This window comes from Pristis pectinata, unplaced genomic scaffold (genome assembly GCF_009764475.1).
Source record: "Pristis pectinata isolate sPriPec2 unplaced genomic scaffold, sPriPec2.1.pri scaffold_94_arrow_ctg1, whole genome shotgun sequence".
Taxonomy (NCBI): domain Eukaryota; kingdom Metazoa; phylum Chordata; class Chondrichthyes; order Rhinopristiformes; family Pristidae; genus Pristis; species Pristis pectinata.
Genome location: NW_026262578.1, coordinates 54,955 through 72,530, shown reverse-complemented (window position 1 = coordinate 72,530; position 17,576 = coordinate 54,955). Strand labels below are relative to the sequence as shown.

The 17,576-nt window shown below is 53.1% G+C and overlaps 1 protein-coding gene across 4 annotated transcripts in view; it reads left to right on the top strand.

The window, feature by feature from the left end:
* Positions 1-181: 181 nt before the first annotated feature.
* Positions 182-17,576, top strand: part of LOC127567287 (large neutral amino acids transporter small subunit 2-like) — a 58,938-nt gene continuing 41,543 nt past the window's right edge. Inside the window, exons 1-2 of one of the 4 annotated variants that reach the window (XM_052009970.1) lie at positions 182-311; positions 14,848-15,024. In XM_052009970.1, coding sequence (XP_051865930.1) covers positions 14,880-15,024 — 145 coding nt within the window. In that variant the 5' untranslated portion in view covers positions 182-311; positions 14,848-14,879. Of the gene's footprint in view, positions 312-13,869; positions 13,952-14,089; positions 14,651-14,847; positions 15,025-17,576 lie in introns of those variants that run through there. The other 3 variants (XM_052009972.1, XM_052009974.1, XM_052009971.1) reach the window with 3 other exon arrangements.

Genomic DNA, 17,576 nt, shown 5'->3' with positions numbered 1-17,576 from the left:
AGAAATCCTTCGGTGGCGTATCTCCCCGGTGTTTCCTCTTGAGTGTGTCCGCACGATTAAGTCGTTCGGTGGAGGAGCCGGAGATAAAGCGCCGGCTGAAGATCGGCCATTTCCACCCGCCGCTTCGCTCCACCCTTGTTGTTCGCTGCGCGCCGCCGTCTGCCCCCAACAAAGATGGCGTCGGCTCCCTCCATTCTGATTAGTTGGCGGGACGCCCCGGAGACCCACAACCAGCCAATCGCAGCAGCCTCTCTCGTCTGACTAACCAATCGAATGATGCTGGTGGGCTCAAGTCGCCAATCAGAGAGCTGGTTAGTTTCTCTCTCGCTGCTCCCGTGTCTTTTGTCCTGTGATTGGAGGAGGAGGAGGCGGGGGGAAGCGCTTCTGTTGACAGTCGGGTCCTGGCCAATCAGAGATACGATCGGTCAGACAGGTCCCGCCTTCTCTGGAGCCTTTCATCTCTGATTGGATGGAACCGTTTGACAGACAGTCGTCAAGGTTGCCAGCAATGTGTCAAAGGCGTTTTGGCGGCAGTTCGCCAAAACTATCAACCAACCAAGCTTCACCGTGACAGGGAATGAGATCATTCGGCCCATCGAATATCTGCCAGCTCACAGAGCAACCCCAATCCCCCCATTAATTTCCTTGTAACCTGGCCCCCCCCCCATATTCTCATCAATTCTCTCCCTCCCACACCCCCCCCCCGATCCTACCCCCTCACCCACATGTACTGTTATTGTTTTTACCCGCACTACCTCAATGCACACTGTACTAACTCAATGTAACTGCACTGTGTAATGAATTGACCTGTACGATCGGTTTGCAAGACACGTTTTTCACTGTACCTCGGTACAAGTGACAATAATAAACCAATACCAATACAATTCACACCGGGCTGAATTAACCCACCAACCCGCACGTCTTTGGGACGTTGGGGGGAAACAGGAGCCCCCTCGGGGGGGGGGGGGGAGCCCACGGGGTCATGGGGAGAGTGTGCAGACTCCCATCCGTCGCTGCTGTGGCTCGACCCCTTCCACCAATACTCCCATCTGCGGCCGATCCGGGGCTTGCACTCAATGATGAAGGGTCTGGGCCCGAAAGGTCGACTGTATGTTTCCCTCCACAGATGCAGCTTGACCCACTGAGTTCCCCCTCTCCACCCCTCCATGTTCAACTGCTTCATCAACGGCCTTGAAGTTGCCAAGGGATCCAGGGAGGCTTGGCCATGTGGATTCAGAATTGGCTTGCCTGTAGAAAGCAGAGGGTTGTGGTGGAGGGAGTGCATTCGGATTGGAGGGCTGTGACTAGCGGTGTCCCACAGGGATCGGTTCTGGGACCTCTACCTTTTGTGATATTTATTAATGACTTAGATGAGGGGGTAGCAGGGTGGGTTGGCAAGTTTGCAGACGACACAAAGATCAGTGGTGTTGTGCATAGTGTGGAGGGCTGTTGAAGCTTACAGAGGGATATTGATAGGATGAAGAGCTGGGCTGACAAGTGGCAGATGGAGTTCAGTCCAGAGAAGTGTGAAGCAATACACTTTGGAAGGACAAACTCCAAGGCGGAATACAAAGTTAATGGCAGGATTCTGGGGAGTGTGAAGGAGCAGAGGGATCTGGGGGTTCATATCCACAGATCACTGAAAGTTGCCTCACAGATAGATAGGGTAGTTAAGAAAGCTTATGGGATGTTAGCTTTCATAAGTCGTGGGATCGAGTTTAAGAGCCGCAAAGTAATGATGCAGCTCTACAAAACTCTGGTTAGACCACACTTAGAGTACTGTGTCCAATTCTGGTCGCCTCATTATAGGAAGGATGTGGAAGCGTTGGAAAGGGTGCAGAGGAGATTTACCAGGATGCTGCCTGGATTAGAGAGTATGGATTATGAGGAGAGACTAAAGGAGCGAGGGCTTTACTCATTGGAGAGAAGGAGGATGAGGGGAGACATGATAGAGGTGTACAAAATATTAAGAGGAATAGATAGAGTGGACAGCCAGCGCCTCTTTCCCAGGACACCAATGCTCAATACAAGAGGGCATGGCTTTAAGGTAATGGGTGGGAAGTTCAAGGGAGATGTCAGAGGGAGGTTTTTCACCCAGAGACTGGTTGGAGCATGGAATGCGCTGCCTGGGGCGGTGGTGGAGGCTGATACATTGGTCAAATTCAAGAGATTGTTAGATGAGCATATGGAGGAATTTAAAATAGAGGGATATGTGGGAGGAAGAGGTTAGATAGTCTTAGGTGTGGTTTAAAGGTCGGCACAACATTGTGGGCCGAAGGGCCTGTATTGTGCTGTACTGTTCTATGGTTCTATGGTAAGTCAGATGTTCACTGATGATTACGCAATGTCCAGTTCCATTCACAGCTGACAGGCCAATGAAGCAGCCCATTGCCTTTTCAGCAAGACCAAGACAACGTTCAGGCAGGGGCTGATAAGGGGCAAGTAATATTGACATTCAATGACATTACCACCACCGGTCAACATCTGGGGGGTGTGGGGGGGGGGGGTGGTGTGGTGTGGTCACCGTTGACCTAAAACTCTACTGGACCAATCCCGGGGCTTCCAGAGCAGGTCAGATACAGCGGATTCCGACACCTCCTGACACCCCACGACCTCCTCACCGTCCACCAGGCCCCAGTCAGGAGGATGTCAGGACTCTGTGCACTCTGTCAGTCCCAGTCCGAGCTGGACACTGCCCAGGACACAGCCGCCTGTGCTCTCAGCAACCCCCTCTTTCCTCCACGACCAGCCCACCGTGGCCATGCTGGGTGCCATCGACAAGACACACCGTGGTCACTGGTCCAACGCCACCTCCCAAACCCCGACTCTCCCGCCCAGGGGGACAAGGGTAGCAGGGTTTTGGGAACACCCCTCCAAGTCACACACTGTCCTGACTTCACTGGTCCTTCATCATCACTGGGTCTCCATCCTGGAACTCTGCCTCATAGTACTGTGGGAACACCTGCCCCAGAGGGGCTGCAGCAGTTTGAGGAGGTGGCTCGCTCCCACCTGGGATGGGCAAGAGATGCTGGCCTTACCAGGTGCCTAGATCCTAAAAATGACAGTGCTGAGAGAGTTAGCCCTGTCATACTCACACAGTCCTGTCTCACATGGTTACAGACATGTATACAGTGAGTGCTGAGACACTCAGCCCTGTTATATACACATGTATGTGTGTGCGCGCGCGCACACACACACACACACACACACACACACACACACACACACACACACACACACACACACACACGGTCAGTGCTGGGGTACTCAGTCCTGTATCTTACACTCACAGTCAGTTCTTTCACGCACACACGCAGTCCTGTTACACACACAGATACGGTCAGCACTGTCTCTCTCAGTCTCACACACACAGACACACACTCTCATACACGCACACACACAGTCAGTCCTGTCTGTCTCTCTCCCCCCCTCTCTCTCTCACACACACACACACACACACACACACACACACACACACACACACACACACACACACACACACACACACACTTCCTGCTCTATCATTTATGGTCACCACAGAGACTGCCCACTGACTGGGGAGGTCAGACCTGCCTGTGGCAATGAGGGGCGATGGAAGGCAAGTGTTCAGAGCGCCAGAACCTGGAGGCCTTTGCCCACTAGAGGTCACCTCCCTGTCGTGGGAAGCCCTGCACTCGGGCTCATTGCCCATCCTGGGTAAAACAACCAGAGCCACTGCCGAGGCAACAAGCCACTGAGGAGGAGGCCATTCTTGGCCCTGTCCCACGGGGGGGGGTGGGGCGCGGGGGGAGGTGTGTGGGGCAGGAGGAGACCCACATCCAAGTAAGTAAACCCGTACAGAAGGCCAGTCTCAGTAACAACGACCCACAGATGACCAGGTTGTCCTTTCATGGCCACCGGTTGTCCTCTGGGGCAGGAACCCTGCCAGTGCCCGGACCCAGTGGGTGACTCTGGCCTGATCCCACAGCCACATGGTTAACCCTCAGAGGACCGGGTGAGCTGTCCCATCCAACAGTGGTCAGGGATGGGGCCGGGAATACCGAGCCTTGGCCTCTGCATCGCATCGGATAATAGGAAGGAAAGATAAATTGGAATTGGATTATTATTGTAACATTGGTATTGGTATTGGTTTATTATTGTCACTTGTACCGAGGTGCAGTGAAAAACTTGTCTTGCACACTGATCGTACAGGTCAATTCATTACACAGTGCAGTTACATTGAGTTAGTACAGAGTGCATTGATGTAGTGCAGGTAAAAACAATAACAGTACAGAGTAAAGTGTCACAGCTACAGAGAAAGTGCAGTGCAATAAGGTGCAAGGTCACAACAAGGTAGATCTTGAGGTCAGAGTCCATCTCATCGTATAAGGGAACCGTTCAATAGTCTTATCACAGTGGGGTAGAAGCTGTCCTTAAGTCTGGTGGTACGTGCCCTCAGGCTCCTGTATCTTCTACCTAATGGAAGAAGAGAGAAGAGAGAATGACCCGGGTGGGTGGGGTCTTTGATTATGCTGGCTGCTTCACCAAGGCAACGAAAGGTAAAGAGTCCAAGGAGGGGAGGCTGGTGTCTGTGATGCACTGGGCTGTGTCCACAACTCTCTGCAGTTTCTTGTGGTCCTGGGCAGAGCAGTTGCCGTACCAAGCTGTGATACATCCAGATAGGATGTACTGAGGTACAGTGAAAAACTTAGTTTTGCATGCCATCCATACAGATCATTTCACCTCATCAGTACAGGAGAAAAAACAATAACAGAAAGCAGAATAAAATATTACAGTCACAGAGAAAGCACAGTTCAGGCAGACAATAAGGTGCAAGGTCATAGTGAGGTAGATTGTGAGGTGAAGAGTCCATCTTATCGTTCAATAGTCTTATAACAGCGGGATAGAAGCTGTCCTTGAGCCTGGTGGTACGTGCTTTTAGGCTTTGGTATCTTCTGCCCAACGGGAGGGGAGAGAAGAGAGAATGTCCAGGGCGGAAGGGGTCTTTGATTCATTGGGATCCTACTGTGCGCACGTTGACCACCGTGTGACGGCAGTGATCAGGTGAATGGAAAATGGCCTCCATTTGCCGTACCTTGTTGGGGAGGAGCCGGATTAATTTCTGGGGGGACAAAACCTGTGAATGGGCAGAGCACTGGAATACGGTCGAGGTGCCACCCAGCTCGGAGACAGGCCCTTCGGCCCACCCAGTCCGTGCTGACTGCACGCCGCCCATTTACGCTGATCCCATCTCATTCCCCCCCACATTCCCCATCAACTCCCCCAAAATTCCACCCCTCACCCACACACAGTTCACAGCGGCCGATCAACCCGTGCACCCGCATGTCTTTGGGACATGGGAGGGAACTGGAGCACCTGGGGGGAGCCCACGGGGTCACTGGGACAGAGGGAACTACAGGGAAACTTGTACACACACACACACACGCACGCACACACTCACACACAGTGGCGGAGGTTGGGATTAAACCTGGGTCTCTGGCACTATGAGGTAGTGACTCTAACCGCTGTGCTGGTGATTTTTTCTTTCCCACCCCCCCCCCCAACTCCTTTGTGTTCCCTTATTCCTGTGGCTCCCTTCCCCCCGGCTTGATAACCTGCCTATTATGTGGCTAAGTTGTTTCCCTTGGTGGGTGAGTCCAGGACTAGAGAACACAGTCCTGGAATTAGAGGGTACCCATTTAGAATAGAGATGCGGAGAAATTTCTTTAGCCAGAGGGTCGTGGATTTGTGGAGTTCGTTGCCACGTACAGCTGTGGAGGCCCAATCACTGGGGGTGTTTAAGGCAGAGATTGATAGGTATCTAATTATAGAAACATAGAGACGTAGAAAACCTACAGCACAATTCAGGCCCTTCGGCCAACAAAGCTGTGCCGAACATGTCCCTACCTTAGAAATTACCAGGCTTACCCATAGCCCTCTATTTTTCTCAGCTCCATGTACCGATCCAACAGTCTCTTAAAAGACCCTATCGTATCTGCCTCCACCACCGTTGCCGGCAGCCCATTCCACACACTCACCACTCTCTGAGTAAAAAACCTACCCCTGACATCTCCTCTGTACCTGCTTCCCAGCACCTTAAACCTGTGTCCTCTTGTGGCCACCATTTCAGCCCTGGGGAAAAGCCTCTGACTATCCACACGATCAATGCCTCTCATCACCTTATACACCTCTGCCAGGTCCCCCCCTCATCCTCCGTCGCTCCAAGGAGAAAAGGCCGAGTTCCCTCAACCTGCTTTCATAAGGCACGGGTATAATTAGTCAGGGTATCAAGGGATATGGGGAAAACGCTGGGAATTGGGGCTGGATGGGACAATAGTTTAGCTCATGGTGAGGTAGCGGAGCAGACGATGGGCAGAATGGCCTCCTTCTGCTCCTTTGTCTTGTGAGCTCCTCTCCTCCCCTCCTCCATCCTTTATTCGAGAGTCCACTGCCCTCTCCTGCCGGATTCCTCCTTCTTCAGCCCTTGGCATCTTCTACCTATCACCTCTCAGCTTCTCCCATCTTCCCCCCCCCCCCCCCACGTCTCACCCACCTACCTTCCCCCTCTCACCTGGACTCACCTGTCCCCTGCCTGCGTGCACTCCTCCCGCTGCCCCCACCTCCTTATTCCAGCTTCTGCCCTCTTCCTTGCCAGCGCCGACGAAGGATCTCAGCCCAAACCGTCGACTGTTTATTTCCCTCCACGGATGCTGCCTGACCTGCTGAGTTCCTCCGGCACTTTTTGTGTGTTAGCCCAGAATTAACAAGGGGTTAGGGGGTGGGGTTCTCAACAATTGGGAGTAGGGGGAGAGGGAGGCAGAGAGACTAACCGAGGTACTGACAGAACTGACAAGGGGAGTGGGGGAGGAATTAACGAGACGTTAACTGAGATATTTGGGGTATCAAACAATTGGGGGGGGTGGATCAGGGATGGGTGGGGGCTCGACTGTTACAATTGTACAGGGTGTTGGTGAGGGTAAACCCGGAGTATTGCAATCAGTGTCACCCTCTCATCTGAGAAGCATGGAGACAGCCCGGGAGAGATACACTGGCTAATTCACTGGGTGGCGCGGTACTGTAGCGGTTTGCATAACGCCAGAGGCATTATTACGGCGCCAGAGACCTGAGTTCGATTCTGGCTGCTGTCCGTAAGGAGTTTGTACGTTCTCCCTGTGTGTCTGCGTAGGTTTCCTCCGGGTGCTCCGGTTTCCTCCCACATTCGAGAGACGTACGTGTTTGGAAGTTGTGGGCGTGCTATGTTGGCACCAGAAGCGTGGAGACACTTGCGGGCTGCTCCCAGAACACTCTACGCAAAAGATGCATTTCACTGTGTGTTTCGATGTTCATGTGACTAATAAAGAGATCTCATCTCACCTCATCATCGAGTACAGGCCCAGAGACATCAAGCGCGCTCTGTACGTTAACCCTTTCATTCCCGGGATCGTTCTTTGCGAACCTCCTCTGGACCCTCTCCAGGGCCCAGCACATCCTTCCTTAGATACGGGGCTCAGAACTGCTCACAGTACTCCAAATTCCTCAGCCCAATAAGTAAATTATTGGGACTAATAAATAAATATCTTACATCTGATTACTGGGATGAGAGGGTTGTCCTGTCTCAAATGGCCAGAAAAAGGTTGGATCTTTATTCATTGGAGTTTGGAACGAGGGGAGATCTTACTGAAGCATATAAGTCCCTGGAGGGGGCGCGACGAGGCAGAGGTGGAGATGTTCCCACTGGCAAGAGAGCCTCGAACGAGGAGGACAGAGTTACAAGTTCAAATTCAAGTTATTACTTTACTGTCATTCACCCATATGCTGTAAAACATGAAGGAATGAAATGTCGTTTCCCCCAGACTCACACAACAGAGGACAGACATAGAACAGAAGACATACAATAAATGCAGACAGAAAAATTGTGCAAGCACATATACCACAAAAAATGGTCTATACAGGAGACAAAGATCAGTGCAGTGCAAAACTAAATTGGACAAAGCAAATCCAGAACTCAGTGTGTTGCACTAATTGTATAAACATGTTCAGCAGCGGCCAAAGTTCTTATATGCCGTTGTGCAAACCAGGGCTTTTGACGTGGCATTTGTCTGAGACTGTCTCCAGGGTATTCAGGAGCCCGACAGCCTGGGGGACAAAAAGCTGTTGTACAGTCTAGTAGTTCTGGCCCGGATGCTCTGGTGCCGCTTGCCAGATGGCAGTGGGGCAAATAGGTCGCGGGAGGGAGGCAAGATGAGGGGCCGGTCATTTAAAATGGAGGGCTGGAGGAACCACTTCTCGCAGAGAGTGGTGAATCTCTGGAACTCTTCTGCCCCTGAGGGTGGTGGAGGCTGGTATTTAAAGGGGGGTGGGGGGGGGGAGTGGATAGATTTTTTTGGGAGATTGGGAAACTGAGGGCTATGGGGGAGGGGGAGAGCTGGTGTGGATGAGGAATCGAACCCTGAGGCAAATCACCCACGATCATGTTGAACGGCAGGGCAGGCTTGAGGGGCTGGGTGGCCTCCTCCTGCTCCCGTTTTCTTCTGTTCAAAGGTGGGAAGGGAGGAGCGAGAGGTGGAAAGATTAGTCAACCTCTGCCCTGTAATAAACCCTGTCTCATAAATTCACTGGCTTTCAAAGCCAGTTCCCCCTGTAATATTCCACTAAAATCCGGCAGGTTGTTTAAATATCCCCTGTAGTAATAAGGTAACCAAAAGGGTAGATGAGGCGAGGGTAGTAGATGTTGTCTACTTGGACTTCAGCAAGGCTTTCGACACGGTGGACTGGTCTGGAAGGTTAAGTCCCATGGAATCCAGGGAGACCGAGTCAGGTGGATTCAAAACTGGCTCGGAGGTGGGAAGCAGAGGGAGGTGGTTGAAGGTCGTTTCTCGGGATGGAGGCCGGTGACCAGTGGTGTGTCGCAGGGGTCGGTATCGGGACCCTTGTTATTGGTTATTTATGTAAATGATATGGATGCGAATGCACAAGGCTCGATGTAAGTTTGCGGATGACACAAAATTAGGAGGCGTTGTTGGCAGTGAAGAAGGTTATCATAGATTACAGGGAGATCTTGATCAGTTGGGGAAGTGGGCCGAGGAGTGGCAAATGGAGTTCAATACAGATAAGTGCGAGGTGATGCATTTTGGAAAGTCAAACCAGTGCAGGAGTTGCTGTGAATGGTCGGGCACTGCGGAGTGTAATGGGACAGAGGGACCTAGGAGTACAAGTGCATAGTTCGTTGAAAGTGGCGTCACAGGTGGACAGGGTGTTGGAAAGGGCGTTTAGCGCGCTGGCCTTCAGTCAGGGCACTGAGTACAGGAGCTGGGACATTATGTTGCAGTTTTATAAGATGTCGGTGAGGCCACACTTGGAGCACTGTGTACAGTTCTGGTCACCCTGTTCTAGGAAAGACGTGGTTAAACTGGAAAGAGTACAGAGAAGATTCATGAGGATGTTGCCAGGACTCGAGGGCCTGAGTTATAGGGAGAGGTTGGCAAGGCTAGGCCTTTATTCCTTGGAGTGTAGGAGAATGAGGGGCGATCTTATAGAGGTGCATGAAATCATGAGGGGCAGAGATAAGGTGGACGGGAACGGTCTTTTCCCCAGGTTAGGGGAGTCCAAAACTAGGGGGCATAGGTTTAGGGCGAGAGGGGAAAGGTTTAAAAGGGACCTGAGCAACTTTTTCCACACAGAGGGTGGTGAGTGTGTGGAACGGGCTGCCAGAGGTATTGAGGCAGGTACAATAGCGTCATCTAAGAAGCACTTGGATCGGTACACGGAGGGGCGAGGTATCGAGGGAGATGGGCCGGACGCAGGACATTGGGACTGGGTGGGTGTGCACCGTGGTCGGCACGGACTGGTTGGGCCGCAGGGCCTGTATCCCTGCTGTATTGCTCTGTGATTCTAATGAATGGTTCCACTGGGCTTGACAATTTCCCAGCACGTACTGCCCTTACGAAGCACTGGTCAGACCAGATCCGGAGCACTGTGTGTAGTGCTGGTCGTCACACTGCAGGAAGGACACGATTGAAGGGGGCTGCTGCTTGAGCTCTGGCTGCACTTCAGCCCGACGCTGCTGATCTACGGTCACCCGGTGCGGCGGGAGGGGTGGGTCGTGCGAGGGATCTCCTGGTGGGTCTTCTACTGGGCCCGGCCAAGCCGGCCGTCCACGGGTCACGGCGGCGGGCAGCCGAGGGTTCCGGCTGGTCGGCCTGCCTGCCCCGTCTTCTGGGCTTCCGTGCGCGCGTGGGTGTCCTCGGAGAGGGAGTGCACGGTTTCTCCGCGGGCACCCTGGTTGAGTTCCGCGCTCAGTGGGCCCCTCGGGATTGCGTGTGTCATGGAGAATGTGATTCTTCTCTGAAGTGTTGCGTGGTGCGTTTAGCGGGTGTTGTGTTGCATGTGTGTTTCACGTGTGTTTAATTAGCATTATCTTACTGTAGTTACGTAGATGCTTAGTTTGTTTCTCTTCTGTACTAGTTGTAGTATTGACACTGGTTGTCCTTTCCTGTAGTGCTTCAGTTAATAAACGTTTGTGTGTGTATATATATAGAGAGAGAGAGAGATGGGCATGATTGCAGGTGGAGAGGAGATTCACCAGGGTGTTGTCTGGATCGAAGGACTTTAGTTACAGAGAGAGGTTGGACAGGCTGGGACAGTTTTCCCTGGAGGGAAGCAGACTGCGTGGTGACCTATATAAGACAAGGCAAGATATTTAGTCATTAGTCACGTGTACATCGAAACACACAGTGAAATGCATCTTCTTGCGTCACCGAGAGCGTTCTGGGAGCAGCCCGCAAGTGTCGCCACGCTTCCGTCGCCAACATAGCATACCCGCAACTTCCTAACCCATACGTCTTTGGAATGTGGGAGGAAACCGAAGCACCCGGAGGAAACCCACGCAGACACGGGGAGAACGTACAAACTCCTTACAGACAGAGGCCAGAATTGAACCCAGATCGCTGGCACTGTAATAGTGTTTTTGAGAGGCATAGAGAGGGTAGATAGAGTCTTTTACCCTTGGTAGGGGTATTAAAAACAAGGGGGTTTAAGGGGAGAGGGAGGAGGTTTAAAGGGGATGTGAGGGGTAAATTTTTTCACACAGAGAGGGGTCGATATCTGGAACACGCTGCTACAGGAGGTGTTGGACTCGGGTACAATCAGTATGTTTAAGAGGCATTTAGACAGGGAGTTAAGCAGACCAGGTGTAGAAGGAGATGGTCCTAATGCGGGCAGATGGGATCGGTATAGGTGGGGAATGGGTTGGCATGGATGTGGTGGGCCGAAGGGCCTGTTTCCCTACTGGATGACTCCAAATCCAACAGAATTGAGAATGCTTCCCTTGCTTTTCTTAAAATAACAGTCCCCTAAAGATAAGATATTTATAAGATATTTATTTATTAGTCACATGTACATCCAAACACACAGTGAAATGTGTCTTTTTGCGTAGAGTGTTCTGGGGGCAGCCCGCAAGTGTCGCCACGCTTCCGGCGCCAACATAGCACGCCCGCAACTTCCTAACCCGTACGTCTTTGGAATGTGGGAGGAACCCGAAGGAAACCCATGCAGACACATGGGGAGAACATACAAAATCCTTACAGACAGCGGCCAGAATCGAACCCGGGTCGCTGGCGCTGTAGCAGCGTCACGCTAGCCACTACACCACCGTCACTTAATGGGTTTGTGATCTTGCATCGCTGCACGTGATCCCACTGAGCCCAATCTTTTCCCGTAACTAACCCAGTCCCAATGAACTCAGAGGGACTTCTTTAGTCATCACGGTCTCCTCCAAACTCAGTGGATTTGAAAAGCCTCCCACTCAGCACCTTCGACAATACTTCCCCCTTCAGTAAGCAGGGAACTCAAGTGGATTTGACGATCCCTTGTGATGGCAAAACACGGCCCCAGCAAACGCAATCTCCTTAACGATCACAGTTTGTTGTTTCTGCAAAGTGTGTACTGTCCTTCCAGACGAATGGGTTTTCCCGTCTGACCCCCGTTCCCTTTAATATACGCCATAGAGCTAACACCCAGGGGCAAGGGGGAGGGTTTCCAAGCTGTTGAAGGAGACGCTGGTTTAAGACGGGCAAAATATTTTCCTCTCAGAAGGTGGCAAATCTTTGGAACTTCCTTAGAACCATAGAACAGCACAGCACAATACAGGCCCTTCGGCCCACCATGTTGTGCCCACCTTTAAACCTCACCTAAGACTATCTAACCCCTTCCTCCCACATATCCCTCTATTTTAAATTCCTCCATATGCTTATGTAGTAACCTCTTGAATTTGACCAATGTACCTGCCTCCACCACTGCCCCAGGCAGCGCATTCCATGCCCCAACCACTCTCTGGGTAAAAAACCTCCCTCTGATATCTCCCTTGAACTTCCCACCCATTTCTTCCTCGAAGGGCAGTGGGAGCAGAGGCTGTGAATGTTTGTTAAGGCCGAGGGAGACGGATTCCCGACAAGCGAGGGAGGGGCGTTGAAGGTCACGGGGGGGGGGGGGAGTGGGGTGGGGGGTGTGGGTGGGAATGTGGGGTACCAAGACGGGTGAGACAGTTTGGATCCGTGTTCGCTGGAGTTTAGAAAAATGACGGGGGACCTTATTCGAGCAGATGCGACCCTGAGGGGACACGACAGGGCGGATACGTTTCCACTAGTGGGGTGGGGGGGGGGGTGGTCTCACGCAAGGGGACGTGGCTGCAGAATAAGGGGGCTGGTCTTTTAACTCTGAGGTGCGTAGTAATTTCTGCATTCAGAGGGCGGTGAATCCCTGGTACGCTCTGCCCCCAAGGGTGGCGGGAGGCCAGATCATTCGAAGGTCTGGGGCAGATCAGCCATGACTGTATCGAATGGCAGGGCAGGCTAAAGGGGCTGAGTGGCCTCCCCAGCTCTGGCTCCTGATTCTGATCTTCTTTGGCCTTGGTAAATTTCCCCAGCGTGCACACAACGCACAGACACGTGCGCACACTATTACACACACACACACACACACACACACACACACACACACACACACACACACACACACACACACACACTCCAGTACACAAACACACTCAGAGTGAGGGTTATTGTCACTGCCTTATATGACGTTAACATTGTTGTTTTGCAGTAGCTGTACAGCGCAAGACATAAAATTACTACAAATTACAAAAGAAATATGGTCGTAACAATGCATACACACTGATGCTTCAATATACACACACACGTATACTCTCTATCACACACTCTCCCTCACACACTCTCTCTCTGTCTCTCTCACACACGCCCGTCTCTCACACACACATCTGTGTCTCTCTCTCTCTCAGACACCCTCTCACACATACTCCCTCTCACATACTCTCTCACACTCACTCTCTGTCTCTCTCACACTCTTTCTCACACACCAGTCTCACACTCACACGCTCACACACACACACACTGTCTCACGCACTCTCTCTTACACTATGTCTCTCTCTCACACTCTCTCTCTCACACACATGCACTCACACTCTCTCACATTCACACACACACTCTCACTCTCTGTCTCTCACACTATCTGTCACACACACACTATCTCTGACACTCACTCTCTGTCTCTCACACTCACTCTGTCTCTCACACACACTATCTCTCCCTCTCTGTCTCTGACCCACCGCTGTGGACAGAATGCATTTGTGCAGCCACCGTCCCGCTGAACTTAATCTCTTGCCCGCCCTGTAACACAAACACCATCCCATCAAATCCGTCCAAACCCAATCAGTGTTGTGCAAACAGTCTTGGTTGAGGAACAGTGGGGGGGGGGGGGTGCTTGGTGGGGGGATGATAGAAGGTACAGTGTTTACGAGACATATCCTGACTCAGCTTCTCCTGCCTCACATTATTCTGCTGTGTGCGTTATTCTGTCAGGCGTGAGTCAGCGGGGCTGTGAGCTCAGAGCTGACAAACAGCCACCCCCCACCCCCCAGCTGGCCAGGGACTGATCTGCTGCTAGTGCTGCAGAAAAGGTGCAGACTCCTCTTGTAAACTTGCTCTAATCTTAATTAAGCCTCCGTATGGCACTGCGTTGGACAGCAGCAATGTGTTTTTGTGCTTGCCTTCTGCGTTGTGTTTTCTTTGCAACCACATCTCTCTCTCCCCCCCCCCTCTCTCTCTCTCTCTTCCCCCCCACCAACTCTAATTCCAAACCCCTCACCGATAAGAAGATCAGGTTTCGCAGAAAAAGGTGGGAGGAGCTAAAAGTGATGTAAATATAAAAGGACAAGGTGGGGAGGAGAGAGGGACAGAAAAACACAGAGATTGGGACACTCAGAGAACAGCAAACCCAGGCTGCGTAAACACACGCTCTAGCTGCTCCCGGCACAAGGACACTCGACAGGAGACAGCAGCCGGCCAGATCTCTGCTTTGCCAGTCTGTCCTTTACTAGCACCGGGTTCGGGAGTAGGTGGTTGGTGCGGTGGAGGGAGAGAGAGAGAGAGAGAGAGAGAGAGGAAACTTGTTAAATCATTTTAACACACGCACCCCAACCAACCCCCCCCATGTTTCCTCTTTGATGTCTGCCCCCCCTCTCGCCGCCCCCTTCCCCACCTGTCGCCTGCCTCTGATCCCTGCCCTTCGATCCGGGGAAGGGGCGAAGAGCATCTGAGACCGCGAGTGGTTCCTCGAGGCTCCCTCGGAGTTGGTCCTCCCCTTGCCTACCTCAACAGTGAGTTAGCTCATCCTCTCCCCAGGCCACCGGTCACCGATCCCTACCGTTATTTCACACACACGCACATGCACACACACCGCTTCTACTTGCTTCCACTCACCAGTGCCACTAACCATTAACCTCTGCGTCTCCTCCCCCCCCCCCCCACCACCACAATCCCCTTCTCTCGCTCCCTCACACCGCGGACGCCGCAGCCGGTGACTGGACGGATACCCCGGCGGGCAAGATGGCCGAGGGGAGCCGACTGCGAAACGCGCCCTCCACCAGCAAGGGCTCCCAGGGCAGCTTGGCGGGCAGCGGGAAGAAAGAGGAAGCCGGCGTCGCGTTGAAGAAGGAGATCGGACTGGTCAGCGCCTGCGGGATCATTGTCGGTGAGTGACCACCAACGCCTCCCCCAGCCTCTTCCCAAGAGTACCTGTACTACCTCAATGCACTCTGTACTAACTCAATGTAACTGCACTGTGTAATGAATTGACCTGTACGATCGGGATGCAAGACACGTTTTTCGCTGCACCTCGGTACAAGTGACAATAATAAACCAATACCAAATGCGTTGGATATTCGACTGCAGTGTGCCTCGTGGGAGATTCCCTCTCTTCCCCTGTGTGCAATGGAGGGACGGGGGGGGGGGGTTGAGGAACCTTCGTTGATTCTCCTGTTTTCCACCCCCCCCACCCCCAATTGTCATCATCAGTAGGGTTCCCTCTCCCTCGCCCCTTCCCCACCCCCGGGATCAGGGGTGAGTTGGGGCCACGAATGAAGCGGGCGAGGCCCAGTGGGGGAGGGAGTGCAGGGTGATGGGGAGGAAGGGGGGGCAAGGGTGGGGCGGGGCGGGGAGGTGTGCGGTGGGGGAAATGGGGGGTAGGGATGACGGTGGAGTGAGGGGTGGGGAGGGGGGTTGGCACTGGGGGCGGAGGAGGGGCGTGAGGGGTCGGGAGTGAGGAAGGGCGATGGGAAAGGTGAGGCGGAATGGGGGTTGAGGAGGGGCGGGTGTTGGAGGAGGGTCAGTGAGGGGTTGAGGAGGGGGTTGGTTAGGGAGAAGGGAGGGTCATTTGGGGGGGGAGTGAAGCAATAAAGTTGAGAATTGGAGTGAGGGAGGGGGGAGTGAGGGGGGATCAGTGCCGTGGGTGGGGGGGGGGGGTGAGGCGCAGAATGAGAGCAGCAGGAGGATCTGTCAGCACTGGGCGGGGAAAGAGGGCGAGAAAGGAACGAGGGGTGGAGGGGGGTGTTCGGTATCGAGTGGAGGAGAGGGGGCAGCGGGAGGTGGGTGGGGGCACCGACGACGGTCTGAGGGTGAGCGAGGAATGGGGAAGGGAGATTACTCCAACTCCTAACCCGCACCGCGCTGCCCGCATCCTTCCCTGAGCTCCACTGGCTCACCCAGACTTTTGTTCCCAGTCCTCCTGTGGTCCCACCGTCCCCACCTCCACCTCTGTAACCTGTCGACCTCGTCCACAATCTCCGCACCTGCCAAACCCGGCCTTTGTGTACAACTGTCGGGGCTGCCTTCTGCTTTTCCCAATTCCCAATCCCAAACACCTTTCTGAAAGATTAGGTGGCATGGACTCGATGGGCCAAACGGCCTGTTTCTGTGCTGTGGTGCTCTATGACTCTAAAAGTCGCGTCTCCTCGAAGTAGTTTCTGTGCCTGTTCAGGTTTTACTCCGGTGGAACATCTTGATTGCGTTAATGCTGCATACGAACTCAGGATTGAGTAACTCAGCGATTAACCTTTTCCAGACTGCAGGTCAATCAGTGATCAGCCATTCTTGGGCAATGGAAGTTTGGCCAGGGGGCTATAGTTTTCAGAAGTAACATCTGACTGTCTGCTAATTAAATCTTCCCCTCTGCTTTTGTCTGAGCCTCAGGTTATTAGACTGCTTGCTGATTGAATTTAATTGTAGGTAGGAATGGCAAACAACAGGGAGAGATGTGTTTAGAGCTGGGGGCCATTCCCCTCCCCCATTCGCACTGCCCACTGCAAGGCCTTTGATTGACATCCAACAACAGAGGCTAGATCCTCAAGGATGTGGCTCCACTGGGACTGTGTAGGGTGGGAATGAATGGGAAGGGGTGGGGTCCATCGGGAGTGTGTACGGAGGGAGTGAGTGGGGTCCATTGGGAGTGTGCGGAATGGGAGTGAGTGGAAAGGGGTCTCACTATAGCTCCCTGGGGAGGAGAACATTTTGATCGCCTGCAGCTTGCCGGATGGAAGCTGAGGCACACCAACAGCAGCCATGCTGGAGGGGTCAGCAGGTGGTTAGGTATCCCACTCGGGGGTGAAGGAACCAGGGGCCCACGAGTACGGGGAGTTCTGGAGAGCAGGGACGGAAGAGGTGGCAGGTATGCCTATCTCAGACCGGTTCCTCTGAGCCCGTCTGGCACACGGCTGGTCTGGTGCCCAGCAGCCATTGCATTCTGGTAATCGGTGCCAACCAGAATAAATCAACGGCACGTGTTGGCTCTCCGAATCACCAAATCGACGGGCTGCCTTTTGCACTGCCTCAACTGCACAGAAGTCCCCCCCCCCCCCCCCCCCCGCAGGATCAAAAGTAAACTGAGGCTACAGAGTTCAGAAGATTAAAAATTTGGCTGACGTTGTTGGTCTTGATCAGAGAGGGACAGGGAGAGAGAGAAAGAGAGAGATGGAGAGAGATGAACAGGTAGAAAGAGCGACAGAGAGTCACAGACACACACACACACACACACACACACACACACACAGTGACAGAGAGAGCGAGTCACACAGAGTGGCACACACACACCTAGACAGAGAAAGAGTGACAGGGAGAGGGAGTGACACACACAGACAGAGGGTGTCACACACACGGAGTCACACACACACAGATAGAGTCACACAGACAAAGAGAGAGCGACACATACATGAATACAGGCAGAGAGAGAGAGACACACACACAGACAGA